Raw genomic sequence first — 14,485 nt, 5'->3', positions numbered from 1 at the left:
TCCCTATGCCTAGCCGGTGCCGCTTCCTTTCTCTTCTGATCGCGGCGGCCATCGTCCCATGTGTGCACAAATCGACACACCCACACACACACACACACACGGAGGGTAAAATCCATTAGAACATGCAAGACATGTGTATATGTGAGCGCTGTGCGTATCTGCATACATCGTGGAGAGAGGGAGGGGAGGTGAAGAGAGGGAGAGAAAAGAGGCGGTGTCACACAACAACTAGATGTCTCATTCCTAAAACACACACACACACACACGTGCACACTACGCGCCAGTGGTGGGGTCCACTGGCCCCATCATCACACAGCTCTACAGAAAAGACGCCGAGGGCCCTTCCCTTCTCGTCCTCGCGCTCGACCCCCTCCCCCACTCGGGCTTCCTGGGCCTCGCCTCCGTCCCCACCTCCACGGAGTGCGGGTGTGAGGAGACTTGCCCTGAACATGAAGGCGAGCAGAGCTCACACACAGAGGGGGAGACGCACAAGTGAATGCACAGCTTGCGGACACGCAGAAGGACGAGGGCAGGTGCGTTCATGCCTAGACCCCCCCCCCTCCACAGACTCATGCGCACACACGCACATACGCAAACACAGATCAGTTTACTGTTACAGACTGCTGTCGTCGGCGGCCTGACGCTTCTTGGTCCAGTATTGGGAGTACTTCTTCCGCGCGTCGCTATCCTGGAATGCCGGGCGGTACTCAGACCACTGGTTGTAGCGCATCACCACCTCACCCCAGGTCAGTGCGCACTTGTCCACCGGCGGCTCGTCCGCTTTCAGCGCCTTGGCGACACACACGCGGTGCGCCAGTTGGGCATTCTCGAGGTGCTTCTGCAGCGCCTCGCTGGCCTGCATGTGCTGAATGGCGTCATTCGACACGTCGTGGAAAGCGAGCTGCTGGGACATGATGAATGGGGAGTGACGGCAGACTCAATGAAGAGGGGTGGGGGGCGCACACACGGACAGACGTGCACACGGGGACAAGAGACAGCGTAAATCCGAAACGGCGCCTAAGCGGCCAACTCGTATTGGTATGGGAGAGAAATGAGGTGCTTCACTACACTTGTGAGATGGCGCACCGCCGGCAGCAAATTTTTGTGAGTGTAGGTTGCGTGTCGTCATGATATCAAGGAGAGAGAGGGAGGGAAAGAGTTGAATGACAGAAGCATCGGGAACGATGGAGATGATGGAGACGATGGGGAGCAGAGGTGTGGAGAAAGATCAGGAGCAGGATACAGAACGGCGCTGAAGAGCGATTCGTAAGAGTGACACACACAAAGAAAGGAAGAAAGACACGTACATCTTCACATACGCACGCATACAAGCGGAGAGGGGAAAAAAAGCTGGGGTTGAGATGAGTCGTCCTACAGCGCAAGCGCCCTGTTCGGGCTTCTAGCCAACGTGTGCCCCCCCCCGTTCCCCAAAGACGTGACGGCTCAGCGCACGCCTGCTCAAATACTCTGAAACCCAACGGAAGGTGGGTAGTGACTAATTGTGGGAGGGGGGAGATACAGACAGACAACAATGAGAGGTCCGAGAGCTCTGCACTGCACACGCACGCACACACAAGCCCTAACCCACCCACCACCATCGCTGTCACCAGAGCCCCCTCCAGTCCGTACACTACTGCACCTCGCAGTCGCCAATATCGGGACGGCATCGTGGAGGGCGGCGCCGGGGCTCGCGTACGGTAGCCGCGCACAGCACGGTGCCATGCCCATTCTCCTCCGTGTTTACCTCACCCCTCCTGGCGCACTCTTCGCCGTCGTCGTCAGTGCCTGACGCTGCTCCTGCGGCTTCATTCGCGACTGCAGCGAGTTCAGTGGCATCAAGCGCGGTTCGTGAGCGAAGTGCAGCGGGTGGCGACGCGGACAGGGCTTTCTCTGATGACGCGCTGGTGAGTGTTCTGACAAACGGGGCAGCGTCGTCATCAGCAAAGCTCTCGCGGCCCAGCAGCGATGCCGCCAGACGGACAGCAACAGCCTCGCAGTAAAACAACTCCTCTCGCACCGCGACTGCCGTCTCCGTGTTCGCAGCAACCGTGTCGTTCTCCGGCCCATCCTCCAGCTCCAGCAGCTCGCGACTGATGGGTGCACCCCTCATGGCTGCCTCCAGGCAGCGCAGTTTGCAGTCGTGCAGGCTGCGACAGCAACAGCCACCCGCACCCCCATCGGCACCATCGTGCCGTGTGGAGTGACAGTGCTGGAGCGCGTTGAACACCTTCACGAGGTAATCGGCAGCGTTCAGGGACTGCAAGAGGAGCAGGTGGAGTGATGTGGGCGAGGCGCTAGCAGTGCTACTGCTGCCTGTAGTGCAAGTGGCGTGTGCAGAAGCTGGCTGCCGCCCCCCTTCCAACAGTGCCGCGTAGGCTCGAGAGCGCTGCAATGCCTCCCGGTACGCCTCTACTCGCCCCTGCAACTCGCGCACCTCAGCCTCACGCTGCGCGAGACGCGACTGCAGCGTATCCTGGACCTTTCCGCTGCCATCGCCCGCACGTGGCACGCCACCCACGTTGTCTACGCTCTGGAACAGCGAGCTCGGTGTGTCACTGGAAGCACGTTGCCATGCCAGCTGCAGACGTGCACACTTGTGACTTACCTCCTCGAGCTTCGTCATGATGTGCGCCTCGTGCAACTCATTTGCCCTCAGCTGCTCGCGCAGTCGCACGTTCTCCTCTCGGTAGTGACGCAGCAGGCGGCTCACCTCTGCAGACGACGTCTCGTCTGCGCCGATGTCGTGCGTGGGGCGCACATGCGGATTGTGGTAGTGGATTCCCATCGTGGGAGTGCAATGCGTGTCTATGCCGCTTTGTGAGGCGGAAGGCAGCTTCTGGGGTGTCACCTTGGAGGGCTCAGCCATGCCCCAGCAACCCCCGCCAGCGTCGCGGCCGTCCAGCCCCAGCCCATGTGAAGAATCGTCAGCAGCATCGCGGTGATCGAGCAACGAGCTGCCCTGCTGTAGCAGCGAGCAGGGCAGATGAGTGGACGTGACGAGGCCCTCTGTCGGTGCCTGCGCATCCTGTGCACCGCTCCCGGGGACATGGAACCACCGTGGCGGCACCAGCATGCCTGCAGGCGGTGTCCTTGTCCCGCCGCTCGTGTGGCAGTACCGCGTGTCGAGCCGCGCGGGCCTCGTGTGCACAAATATGTTCTCTTCCGCTCTCCACATGCGTTCGAATGCCCTCTCCCCCGAAGTCAAACCGAGAAAGAATATACGAAAAAAGGAGGGGTAACCCGCAGCGCTAGCGGTCACCAAGTGCAGCCACCGGGGAGCTGCGCACAACGCTCTGTGAGCAGAACGCCAAGTAGCCGCGGTACACTGAGATCGATGCGTCCACTGGTGGGATCACGCACAACGTATGTGTGCCTCTCTTCGTATTAACTTGTGAGGTATTTCGCAGGAATGTACGCTGTGATTTCTATGGGGAGGCGAAGGGAAGGGAAGGGGGACTGCAATGTCCCGTCGTCTTCTACCTTGAAGAACAGCAGCAGCAGCAGCAGCAGCGGGCCCCCTCACAGAGCAATGCCGAGATGGAGGAGACGCAAGGGGGGATGATAGGGGGTGGGAGAAAACGTACACAGGCTCAGCAACCCACATCCATGCACGCGGTCTTTGAATGGAGGCGTGTGTGGTTCTGAGTAGAGGGGGCCAAGTGACGCATGCCAGGGGGTCGGTGTCCTCATGCATACAGGCACGCACACACATTCACAACCACGCCCCCCCCCTCCTCCCCAAAGCAGCGCCTACATGGGAGAGCTACAACCACAGTCGAGCGACAAGGATGTACGCGAAAAAGCTCGTAGATTGAGCTGCGTGCACATATCTCGGCAATGAACCGGTGCAGTCAGAAGTACCAGTGAGCGTATCGTTTCTGCACAGACAGACAAGCAGGCGGGCTGATGGATGAATGCGCTGCACTACACGCTACGCCGCCACCTAGGGCGGCCTTGAGTGAAAATCGGAGAGAGACCCTCCCGACACACACACACGTGTGCGTGCTTGTGTATGTGTGCTTGTGTGTGTGTGTGTGTAGCGGGGGAGGTCCCGCTGTTTGCGCAAAGAGCGAGACGACGCGAGAAAGAGGGGGGGACCTGATACATATATAAACACACGGTGCGAAAAACGATGGTTATATGAAAGGAGATCGGACACCGATGTGACAACAACAGGGGCCGCTGCGTGGCATCGATCGCTCTTTCCCCCTCTCTGCCCTGCTCTATTCCCATCCCACACGATTCCCTACAGATAACCCCAGAGCAGTGGACGCTACATATGACACCACGCACGTGATGCTGGTCCAACTACGCACTCACATGCGCCGCTGTGTGCGTGCACGCTTTCGGGTGTACCGCTGGGGCTCCCAACGGCGCACAACATGCAGACACAGAATGACGCGCAGGGGCGCTAGCAGTGAGAGAGATCCCCCTCCCACCTCAGAGGGAGGCGACTACTTGGGGGTGAACACGTGTCCACCCCACGTCGATACGGTGGACCTCCTCTCCGCCCTGGCGAATAGTTTGGCTGCGCTCCCCTGGGCCCAGCAGCCGGCCGAGTAGGCGGCGGTAGAGCTGCGCTTCGGGGTGCCGGCCGCCGCCTCTGCTGTGTTGTCGTGTGACAGGGGCGACTCCACCGAGTTGGCCAGCAGCGACTGCAGGTCCTGTCGCTTGGTGGCACGTTGCCGCGTGTCGAGCGTGCTGGGCGGTAACCCACGGTCGCTGCCCGTAGAGCCCGTGGAGGGGAGCTGCAGGCACGGCAGACTCTCCATGTCGATGGAGAAGTCGGACGGCGCCATGTCTGGCGAGAAGCCCCAGCCGTCCCCGCCGTGGGTGCCGCTGTGGCTGCTGTACCTCATCAAGTACTGCTTCCACGAAACATCCTCGCTGGCGGCGAGGTCGTCGTGGCGTCGGCGCCGCGCCCTGTCGTTTGCCATCTTCTGCAGCGTGGAGGCAAATGCAGCGCGAGTCTCCGGCAGGACGAGCCGATCCACATTCACAACGCAGAGCTTAATCGTGCCATGCAGGGGGATGTGCGAGAAGACCTTGTAGACGTGGCGCGTCTCCTCCGTCTGCACCATCGTGACCACCTCCTCAATCACGCCAGTGACTGTGACCGGCAGTGGCGTGTGGCGCAATTTCGCGTCGTGCTTCAGCATCCTCACCGTCAACATATGGAGGTAGTACGGCTGCCCTTCTCCGTCAGCGTACAGCTCGAAGTACGCGCCCTCGTCCTCCGGAGCAGAGCTGACAGGGCATGGTGCAAGGGGCGGCGAGCTGCGCAGCATCGACGGCGCCAAGCCCTTCGGCTCCTTAGCTACCTCGTTCAGCGCCTCAAGCAAGAATCGCCCCACCTCCGCGTCAGACTCGCTCAGCGGCTGCGTCAGCTGCTCCAGCTCGCGCATCCGCTCCGAAATACTGGCGCCGTCCGCATAGCGCTGCTCCGCCTCATACTGAGGGGTCGCCATCACGTACCGACTCTGGCACGACGTCGGCTCCATGTAGGCCGGGAGGTGAATCACAGCGGCCTTCCCGGAGGGCGGCGGCGACGAGAGAAAGGGGTCGTCAAAGCGGCGCAGTACGCACGAGCGGCGGTGTCGCTTGAAGAGGTCAAAGCGAGCTTCCACCCCGGCCTTCCGCGGTGGCGCCGGCTGCAACACGCACGGGCGTAGTGTGTAGGGGATGAGAAGATCGTGACATATCGGGCACGTCCGCGGCGCGCCGGCCGCCTTTCGAAAGCTTATGTATTGCAGGACACACGGGAGGCAGTAGACGTGGCCGCACTCCGTGATGCGCGGTGCTGTCGGCATGTCCATGCAGATGGGACACTGAAACTCCTCGGGAGTGGTCCGCATGACGACGGAGTGCACCGTCTCCCACGGCACAAGATTGTCGCTCGCCTGCATGCACTCCAGCAGCCGACGCTGGCCCTGCGGTAGTCCCTGCGTGGACGTGAGCGTCAGCAGGTCGGCACGAAGGATGAACTGAAAGTTCTGCAGCATGAACGCACGCCTCAGCACAGAGGGGTCGACGCGCCGCACCGGTCTCGGGCGGCGATAAGTCGCCGCGGTGGTAGCGATGGACGGACGTTCATGTGCGCCGCCGCTACGCCCTCCAGGGGCAGCCGCTGGCGAGTCGGACACATCCCACGTATTTTTCACAACCGTCCCTCGCCCGCAACCCTTCTTTCGCTTCGGCATTGGGGCACCAGCAGACTGCCTAGCCAAGCACCTAAATTATCACCGTCTCCGGTGTACTCGCTGGTCGATGCACACACGCGCAACAGTGGCACAGACACACAGACAAACACACATACACACATACACACAAAGGAAGGGCAGGAGGAAGAAAGAAGGGAGATACGTTTTTGCTGAGAACCGTTGACAACCACGGGGACCTCGTCACACGAGTGCGCCCTGCGGAGGTGGGGATTGCGCGTGTGCGTGTGTGTGTGTATGTGTGTGTGTGTGTGTGTTTCGTGGGCCGGTGTGTGCTTGTGAGAGAAAGGAAAGCGAATGGGAGGAAAGAAGCGGGAGGGTACGCAGCACAAAACCATGCACTCCACTTACCCGCAGCCACGACATCAAAGCGAGAAAATACACTGACGGGAGACTTCGCGATCGCGCCTTTTTCTCTGCAGTCGCACGGCGCACCGCTTTAGGGGATCAGTGCCAGCAGCATATCACAGACGCTCTTCCTTGAAAAGGGTAAAAAAACGGGCAGCCATAACGGGTGTACCCACATGAGCCCACGGAGTAACCGTTTCTCACAGCATCCCATAGCACATGCGACTTCTGTCGACAGAGATGAGGGATGACAAATACAGAAGTTTGTGAGTTCGAGGAAGCAGGGTTGAAGTAGAAGAGGACAGCAGCCCGATGACCGGCGAGCGGAGTCGCGCCTGCAACCACGAAACTCACCTGAAGTTACTCCACATGAAAAATCCGGGAACTCGAACCGTCCTTCCGTCGTTAACTCCTCGAGCACACAGCCCCTCGGAGCCTTTGCACAAGTGCGGCCCGCCCGGCACACACACACACACACACCTTCTCCTCTCCTCCCACACGCCCCACCCACTCACAAAAGAAAAAGGAAAGGAAAACGAGCCCAAAGCGGTGTACAGGTAAATGATGAACATAGAAAAGGCGCTAAGGGAACGAGTGCAGGCGACACACACCGAGCGGTGGAGAGCGGGGGGGTGGCGGGACGCAGAGGCAGCGAGCGCGCTACGCACCAACACACGCGCACACGTACAGCCACTCTCTAGTAGGCCTCCTCCTCCTCGTCGTACTCACCCTCCTCCTCGACGGTGGCGTCCTGGTACTGCTGGTACTCGGACACGAGGTCGTTCATGTTGGACTCGGCCTCGGTGAACTCCATCTCGTCCATGCCCTCACCCGTGTACCAGTGGAGGAAGGCCTTGCGGCGGAACATGCCGGTGAACTGCTCACCAACGCGGCGGAACATCTCCTGAATGCAGGTGTTGTTGCCGATGAAGGTGACGGACATCTTGAGGCCCTTGGGCGGGATATCGCAGATGGAAGACTTGATGTTGTTCGGGATCCACTCGATGAAGTAGCTGGAGTTCTTGTTCTGCACGTTCAGCATCTGCTCATCGACCTCCTTGGTCGACATGCGGCCGCGGAACAGCGCAGACGCGGTGAGGTAGCGGCCGTGGCGCGGGTCGGCAGCCTGCATCATGTTCTTGGCGTCGAACATCTGCTGCGTCAGCTCCGCAACGGACAGGCCCCGGTACTGCTGCGAGCCGCGGCTGGTCAGCGGCGCGAAGCCCATCATGAAGAAGTGCAGACGCGGGAACGGCACCAGGTTCACGGCAAGCTTGCGCAGGTCAGAGTTCAACTGACCAGGGAAGCGCAGGCAGCAGGTCACGCCGGACATCACAGCGGCCACCAGGTGGTTCAGGTCACCGAACGTCGGCGTCGTCAGCTTCAGCGTACGAAAGCAAATGTCGTACAGCGCCTCGTTATCAATGCACATCGACTCGTCGGAGTTCTCCACGAGCTGGTGCACAGATAGGGTTGTGTTGTACGGCTCAACGACGGTATCCGACACGCGGGGGACGGGATAACGGAGAAGGTCATCATGATCCGGTCCGGGTACTCTTCGCGGAGCTTGGAGATGAGCAGGGTGCCCATGCCGGAGCCCGTGCCGCCACCGAGGGAGTGAGACAGCTGGAAGCCCTGCAGGCAGTCGCAGCTCTCCGCCTCCTTGCGGCAAACATCAAGCACGGAGTCGATCAGCTCCGCGCCCTCGGTGTAGTGGCCCTTGGCCCAGTTGTTGCCAGCGCCGGACTGACCAAAAATGAAGTTGTCCGGGCGGAACAGCTGGCCGTACGGGCCGGCGCGGACGGAGTCCATGGTGCCCGGCTCGAGGTCCATCAGCACCGCGCGGGGCACGTAGCGGCCGCCGGTGGCCTCATCGAAGTAAACGTTGATGCGCTCGAGCTGCAAATCCGAGTCGCCCTGGTACGTGCCAGTCGGGTCAACGCCGTGCTCGTCGCTGATGACCTCCCAGAACTTTGAGCCGATCTGGTTGCCGCACTGGCCGGCCTGGCAGGAAACGATCTCGCGCATGGTGATGTGTGTACTTACAATCCGATCTTGGGGAGTGGGTGACAAGTGCAGGGAAGCACAAAATGTGTGGTGGAGAACTGTGGGGCAGCGTTTGTGGCAGCGAGGGTCCACGTCCACGCGGCGCAAAAAGCAGAAGAGCGCCACGTCGTGCACGTGTAGTGGCAAACGAGCGCAGAGAGAAGGGCGGTGGTGTGGGCAGGAGAGAACGTGGAAAGGAGAGGGAGGAAGGGGTAGGGAGGGGGGCAGCCGTGGAGAGGTGCGTACGCACGACTGGGCCTTCTCGTGTGCGCCGCATGGCATGCGAGGCAGCACGCCGCCGCCGCGCTCGCGCGCGGAGGGGCGCGGCGCAGGTCGCATGTGGCGGTGACGGCGGATAAAGACCATTGACCAGCCGCGGTGTGTGTGTGAAGAGAGGAACCAAGCAGGCTGGGAGGGAGAGAGGGAAGGGGGGGGAGGGGGGGTTCGCGGACAAAGGAGCACACGCGCGCACCGCATCCGTGGCGACACACACCCCTGCGCCACGCGACCAGCACGCATCACAACGAAAACGCACAGCGGCACAAAGCGAAGCAACCGCAGTTGAAGTCTTCCTTTCACATCATTGCAGCTAAGGAGAACAGAGAGGGGAGGGAGGGGGGGAGAGGGGGGGGGAGGGACGGGGCTCACGTGCGCACGCGCACACACACACACGCGGCCCGCCCGGCACACACACACACACACACCTTCTCCTCTCCTCCCACACGCCCCACCCACTCACAAAAGAAAAAGGAAAGGAAAACGAGCCCAAAGCGGTGTACAGGTAAATGATGAACATAGAAAAGGCGCTAAGGGAACGAGTGCAGGCGACACACACCGAGCGGTGGAGAGCGGGGGGGTGGCGGGACGCAGAGGCAGCGAGCGCGCTACGCACCAACACACGCGCACACGTACAGCCACTCTCTAGTAGGCCTCCTCCTCCTCGTCGTACTCACCCTCCTCCTCGACGGTGGCGTCCTGGTACTGCTGGTACTCGGACACGAGGTCGTTCATGTTGGACTCGGCCTCGGTGAACTCCATCTCGTCCATGCCCTCACCCGTGTACCAGTGGAGGAAGGCCTTGCGGCGGAACATGCCGGTGAACTGCTCACCAACGCGGCGGAACATCTCCTGAATGCAGGTGTTGTTGCCGATGAAGGTGACGGACATCTTGAGGCCCTTGGGCGGGATATCGCAGATGGAAGACTTGATGTTGTTCGGGATCCACTCGATGAAGTAGCTGGAGTTCTTGTTCTGCACGTTCAGCATCTGCTCATCGACCTCCTTGGTCGACATGCGGCCGCGGAACAGCGCAGACGCGGTGAGGTAGCGGCCGTGGCGCGGGTCGGCAGCCTGCATCATGTTCTTGGCGTCGAACATCTGCTGCGTCAGCTCCGCAACGGACAGGCCCCGGTACTGCTGCGAGCCGCGGCTGGTCAGCGGCGCGAAGCCCATCATGAAGAAGTGCAGACGCGGGAACGGCACCAGGTTCACGGCAAGCTTGCGCAGGTCAGAGTTCAACTGACCAGGGAAGCGCAGGCAGCAGGTCACGCCGGACATCACAGCGGCCACCAGGTGGTTCAGGTCACCGAACGTCGGCGTCGTCAGCTTCAGCGTACGAAAGCAAATGTCGTACAGCGCCTCGTTATCAATGCACATCGACTCGTCGGAGTTCTCCACGAGCTGGTGCACAGATAGGGTTGTGTTGTACGGCTCAACGACGGTATCCGACACGCGGGGGACGGGATAACGGAGAAGGTCATCATGATCCGGTCCGGGTACTCTTCGCGGAGCTTGGAGATGAGCAGGGTGCCCATGCCGGAGCCCGTGCCGCCACCGAGGGAGTGAGACAGCTGGAAGCCCTGCAGGCAGTCGCAGCTCTCCGCCTCCTTGCGGCAAACATCAAGCACGGAGTCGATCAGCTCCGCGCCCTCGGTGTAGTGGCCCTTGGCCCAGTTGTTGCCAGCGCCGGACTGACCAAAAATGAAGTTGTCCGGGCGGAACAGCTGGCCGTACGGGCCGGCGCGGACGGAGTCCATGGTGCCCGGCTCGAGGTCCATCAGCACCGCGCGGGGCACGTAGCGGCCGCCGGTGGCCTCATCGAAGTAAACGTTGATGCGCTCGAGCTGCAAATCCGAGTCGCCCTGGTACGTGCCAGTCGGGTCAACGCCGTGCTCGTCGCTGATGACCTCCCAGAACTTTGAGCCGATCTGGTTGCCGCACTGGCCGGCCTGGCAGGAAACGATCTCGCGCATGGTGATGTGTGTACTTACAATCCGATCTTGGGGAGTGGGTGACAAGTGCAGGGAAGCACAAAATGTGTGGTGGAGAACTGTGGGGCAGCGTTTGTGGCAGCGAGGGTCCACGTCCACGCGGCGCAAAAAGCAGAAGAGCGCCACGTCGTGCACGTGTAGTGGCAAACGAGCGCAGAGAGAAGGGCGGTGGTGTGGGCAGGAGAGAACGTGGAAAGGAGAGGGAGGAAGGGGTAGGGAGGGGGCAGCCGTGGAGAGGTGCGTACGCACGACTGGGCCTTCTCGTGTGCGCCGCATGGCATGCGAGGCAGCACGCCGCCGCCGCGCTCGCGCGCGGAGGGGCGCGGCGCAGGTCGCATGTGGCGGTGACGGCGGATAAAGACCATTGACCAGCCGCGGTGTGTGTGTGAAGAGAGGAACCAAGCAGGCTGGGAGGGAGAGAGGGAAGGGGGGGGGGGGTTCGCGGACAAAGGAGCACACGCGCGCACCGCATCCGTGGCGACACACACCCCTGCGCCACGCGACCAGCACGCATCACAACGAAAACGCACAGCGGCACAAAGCGAAGCAACCGCAGTTGAAGTCTTCCTTTCACATCATTGCAGCTAAGGAGAACAGAGAGGGGAGGGAGGGGGAGAGGGGGAGGGACGGGGCTCACGTGCGCACGCGCACACACACACACGCGGCCCGCCCGGCACACACACACACACACACACACACCTTCTCCTCTCCTCCCACACGCCCCACCCACTCACAAAAGAAAAAGGAAAGGAAAACGAGCCCAAAGCGGTGTACAGGTAAATGATGAACATAGAAAAGGCGCTAAGGGAACGAGTGCAGGCGACACACACCGAGCGGTGGAGAGCGGGGGTGGCGGGACGCAGAGGCAGCGAGCGCGCTACGCACCAACACACGCGCACACGTACAGCCACTCTCTAGTAGGCCTCCTCCTCCTCGTCGTACTCACCCTCCTCCTCGACTGTGGCGTCCTGGTACTGCTGGTACTCGGACACGAGGTCGTTCATGTTGGACTCGGCCTCGGTGAACTCCATCTCGTCCATGCCCTCACCCGTGTACCAGTGGAGGAAGGCCTTGCGGCGGAACATGCCGGTGAACTGCTCACCAACGCGGCGGAACATCTCCTGAATGCAGGTGTTGTTGCCGATGAAGGTGACGGACATCTTGAGGCCCTTGGGCGGGATATCGCAGATGGAAGACTTGATGTTGTTCGGGATCCACTCGATGAAGTAGCTGGAGTTCTTGTTCTGCACGTTCAGCATCTGCTCATCGACCTCCTTGGTCGACATGCGGCCGCGGAACAGCGCAGACGCGGTGAGGTAGCGGCCGTGGCGCGGGTCGGCAGCCTGCATCATGTTCTTGGCGTCGAACATCTGCTGCGTCAGCTCCGCAACGGACAGGCCCCGGTACTGCTGCGAGCCGCGGCTGGTCAGCGGCGCGAAGCCCATCATGAAGAAGTGCAGACGCGGGAACGGCACCAGGTTCACGGCAAGCTTGCGCAGGTCAGAGTTCAACTGACCAGGGAAGCGCAGGCAGCAGGTCACGCCGGACATCACAGCGGCCACCAGGTGGTTCAGGTCACCGAACGTCGGCGTCGTCAGCTTCAGCGTACGAAAGCAAATGTCGTACAGCGCCTCGTTATCAATGCACATCGACTCGTCGGAGTTCTCCACGAGCTGGTGCACAGATAGGGTTGTGTTGTACGGCTCAACGACGGTATCCGACACGCGGGGGGACGGGATAACGGAGAAGGTCATCATGATCCGGTCCGGGTACTCTTCGCGGAGCTTGGAGATGAGCAGGGTGCCCATGCCGGAGCCCGTGCCGCCACCGAGGGAGTGAGACAGCTGGAAGCCCTGCAGGCAGTCGCAGCTCTCCGCCTCCTTGCGGCAAACATCAAGCACGGAGTCGATCAGCTCCGCGCCCTCGGTGTAGTGGCCCTTGGCCCAGTTGTTGCCAGCGCCGGACTGACCAAAAATGAAGTTGTCCGGGCGGAACAGCTGGCCGTACGGGCCGGCGCGGACGGAGTCCATGGTGCCCGGCTCGAGGTCCATCAGCACCGCGCGGGGCACGTAGCGGCCGCCGGTGGCCTCATCGAAGTAAACGTTGATGCGCTCGAGCTGCAAATCCGAGTCGCCCTGGTACGTGCCAGTCGGGTCAACGCCGTGCTCGTCGCTGATGACCTCCCAGAACTTTGAGCCGATCTGGTTGCCGCACTGGCCGGCCTGGCAGGAAACGATCTCGCGCATGGTGATGTGTGTACTTACAATCCGATCTTGGGGAGTGGGTGACAAGTGCAGGGAAGCACAAAATGTGTGGTGGAGAACTGTGGGGCAGCGTTTGTGGCAGCGAGGGTCCACGTCCACGCGGCGCAAAAAGCAGAAGAGCGCCACGTCGTGCACGTGTAGTGGCAAACGAGCGCAGAGAGAAGGGCGGTGGTGTGGGCAGGAGAGAACGTGGAAAGGAGAGGGAGGAAGGGGTAGGGAGGGGGGGGCAGCCGTGGAGAGGTGCGTACGCACGACTGGGCCTTCTCGTGTGCGCCGCATGGCATGCGAGGCAGCACGCCGCCGCCGCGCTCGCGCGCGGAGGGGCGCGGCGCAGGTCGCATGTGGCGGTGACGGCGGATAAAGACCATTGACCAGCCGCGGTGTGTGTGTGAAGAGAGGAACCAAGCAGGCTGGGAGGGAGAGAGGGAAGGGGGGGAGGGGGGGTTCGCGGACAAAGGAGCACACGCGCGCACCGCATCCGTGGCGACACACACCCCTGCGCCACGCGACCAGCACGCATCACAACGAAAACGCACAGCGGCACAAAGCGAAGCAACCGCAGTTGAAGTCTTCCTTTCACATCATTGCAGCTAAGGAGAACAGAGAGGGGAGGGAGGGGGGGAGAGGGGGGGGGAGGGACGGGGCTCACGTGCGCACGCGCACACACACACACGCGGCCCGCCCGGCACACACACACACACACACACACACACACACACCTTCTCCTCTCCTCCCACACGCCCCACCCACTCACAAAAGAAAAAGGAAAGGAAAACGAGCCCAAAGCGGTGTACAGGTAAATGATGAACATAGACAAGGCGCTAAGGGAACGAGTGCAGGCGACACACACCGAGCGGTGGAGAGCGGGGGGGTGGCGGGACGCAGAGGCAGCGAGCGCGCTACGCACCAACACACGCGCACACGTACAGCCACTCTCTAGTAGGCCTCCTCCTCCTCGTCGTACTCACCCTCCTCCTCGACGGTGGCGTCCTGGTACTGCTGGTACTCGGACACGAGGTCGTTCATGTTGGACTCGGCCTCGGTGAACTCCATCTCGTCCATGCCCTCACCCGTGTACCAGTGGAGGAAGGCCTTGCGGCGGAACATGCCGGTGAACTGCTCACCAACGCGGCGGAACATCTCCTGAATGCAGGTGTTGTTGCCGATGAAGGTGACGGACATCTTGAGGCCCTTGGGCGGGATATCGCAGATGGAAGACTTGATGTTGTTCGGGATCCACTCGATGAAGTAGCTGGAGTTCTTGTTCTGCACGTTCAGCATCTGCTCATCGACCTCCTTGGTCGACATGCGGCCGCGGAACAGCGCAGACGCGGTGAGG

The 14,485-nt window shown here is 61.4% G+C and overlaps 5 protein-coding genes across 5 annotated transcripts; all 5 read right to left on the bottom strand.

Moving 5' to 3' along the window:
* Nucleotides 1-613: 613 nt before the first annotated feature.
* Nucleotides 614-913, bottom strand: JKF63_07934 (uncharacterized protein; the record flags this gene model as incomplete). Its single annotated transcript, XM_067903862.1, has 1 exon — nt 614-913. The coding sequence occupies one exon, from the start codon at nt 911-913 to the stop codon at nt 614-616; it is 300 nt and encodes a 99-aa protein (XP_067759334.1).
* Nucleotides 914-1,630: 717 nt separating this feature from the next.
* On the bottom strand, nt 1,631-3,175 carry JKF63_07933 (uncharacterized protein; the record flags this gene model as incomplete). The annotated part of the gene is made up of 1 exon (XM_067903861.1): nt 1,631-3,175. The coding sequence occupies one exon, from the start codon at nt 3,173-3,175 to the stop codon at nt 1,631-1,633; it is 1,545 nt and encodes a 514-aa protein (XP_067759333.1).
* Nucleotides 3,176-4,454: 1,279 nt separating this feature from the next.
* JKF63_07932 (uncharacterized protein) lies at nt 4,455-6,200 on the bottom strand (the record flags this gene model as incomplete). The annotated part of the gene is made up of 1 exon (XM_067903860.1): nt 4,455-6,200. One exon carries the CDS (start codon nt 6,198-6,200, stop codon nt 4,455-4,457), a length of 1,746 nt encoding a protein of 581 aa, XP_067759332.1.
* Nucleotides 6,201-10,219: 4,019 nt separating this feature from the next.
* On the bottom strand, nt 10,220-10,864 carry JKF63_07931 (uncharacterized protein; the record flags this gene model as incomplete). Its single annotated transcript, XM_067903859.1, has 1 exon — nt 10,220-10,864. The coding sequence occupies one exon, from the start codon at nt 10,862-10,864 to the stop codon at nt 10,220-10,222; it is 645 nt and encodes a 214-aa protein (XP_067759331.1).
* A 932-nt stretch (nt 10,865-11,796) lies between these two features.
* JKF63_07930 (uncharacterized protein) lies at nt 11,797-13,128 on the bottom strand (the record flags this gene model as incomplete). Its single annotated transcript, XM_067903858.1, has 1 exon — nt 11,797-13,128. The coding sequence occupies one exon, from the start codon at nt 13,126-13,128 to the stop codon at nt 11,797-11,799; it is 1,332 nt and encodes a 443-aa protein (XP_067759330.1).
* Nucleotides 13,129-14,485: the final 1,357 nt, after the last annotated feature.

Source organism: Porcisia hertigi, chromosome 8 (assembly GCF_017918235.1).
Source record: "Porcisia hertigi strain C119 chromosome 8, whole genome shotgun sequence".
Taxonomy (NCBI): Eukaryota; Euglenozoa; class Kinetoplastea; order Trypanosomatida; family Trypanosomatidae; genus Porcisia; species Porcisia hertigi.
The sequence above is the reverse complement of the archived record's forward strand: the minus strand, read 5'-3'. Positions and strand labels throughout refer to the sequence as shown.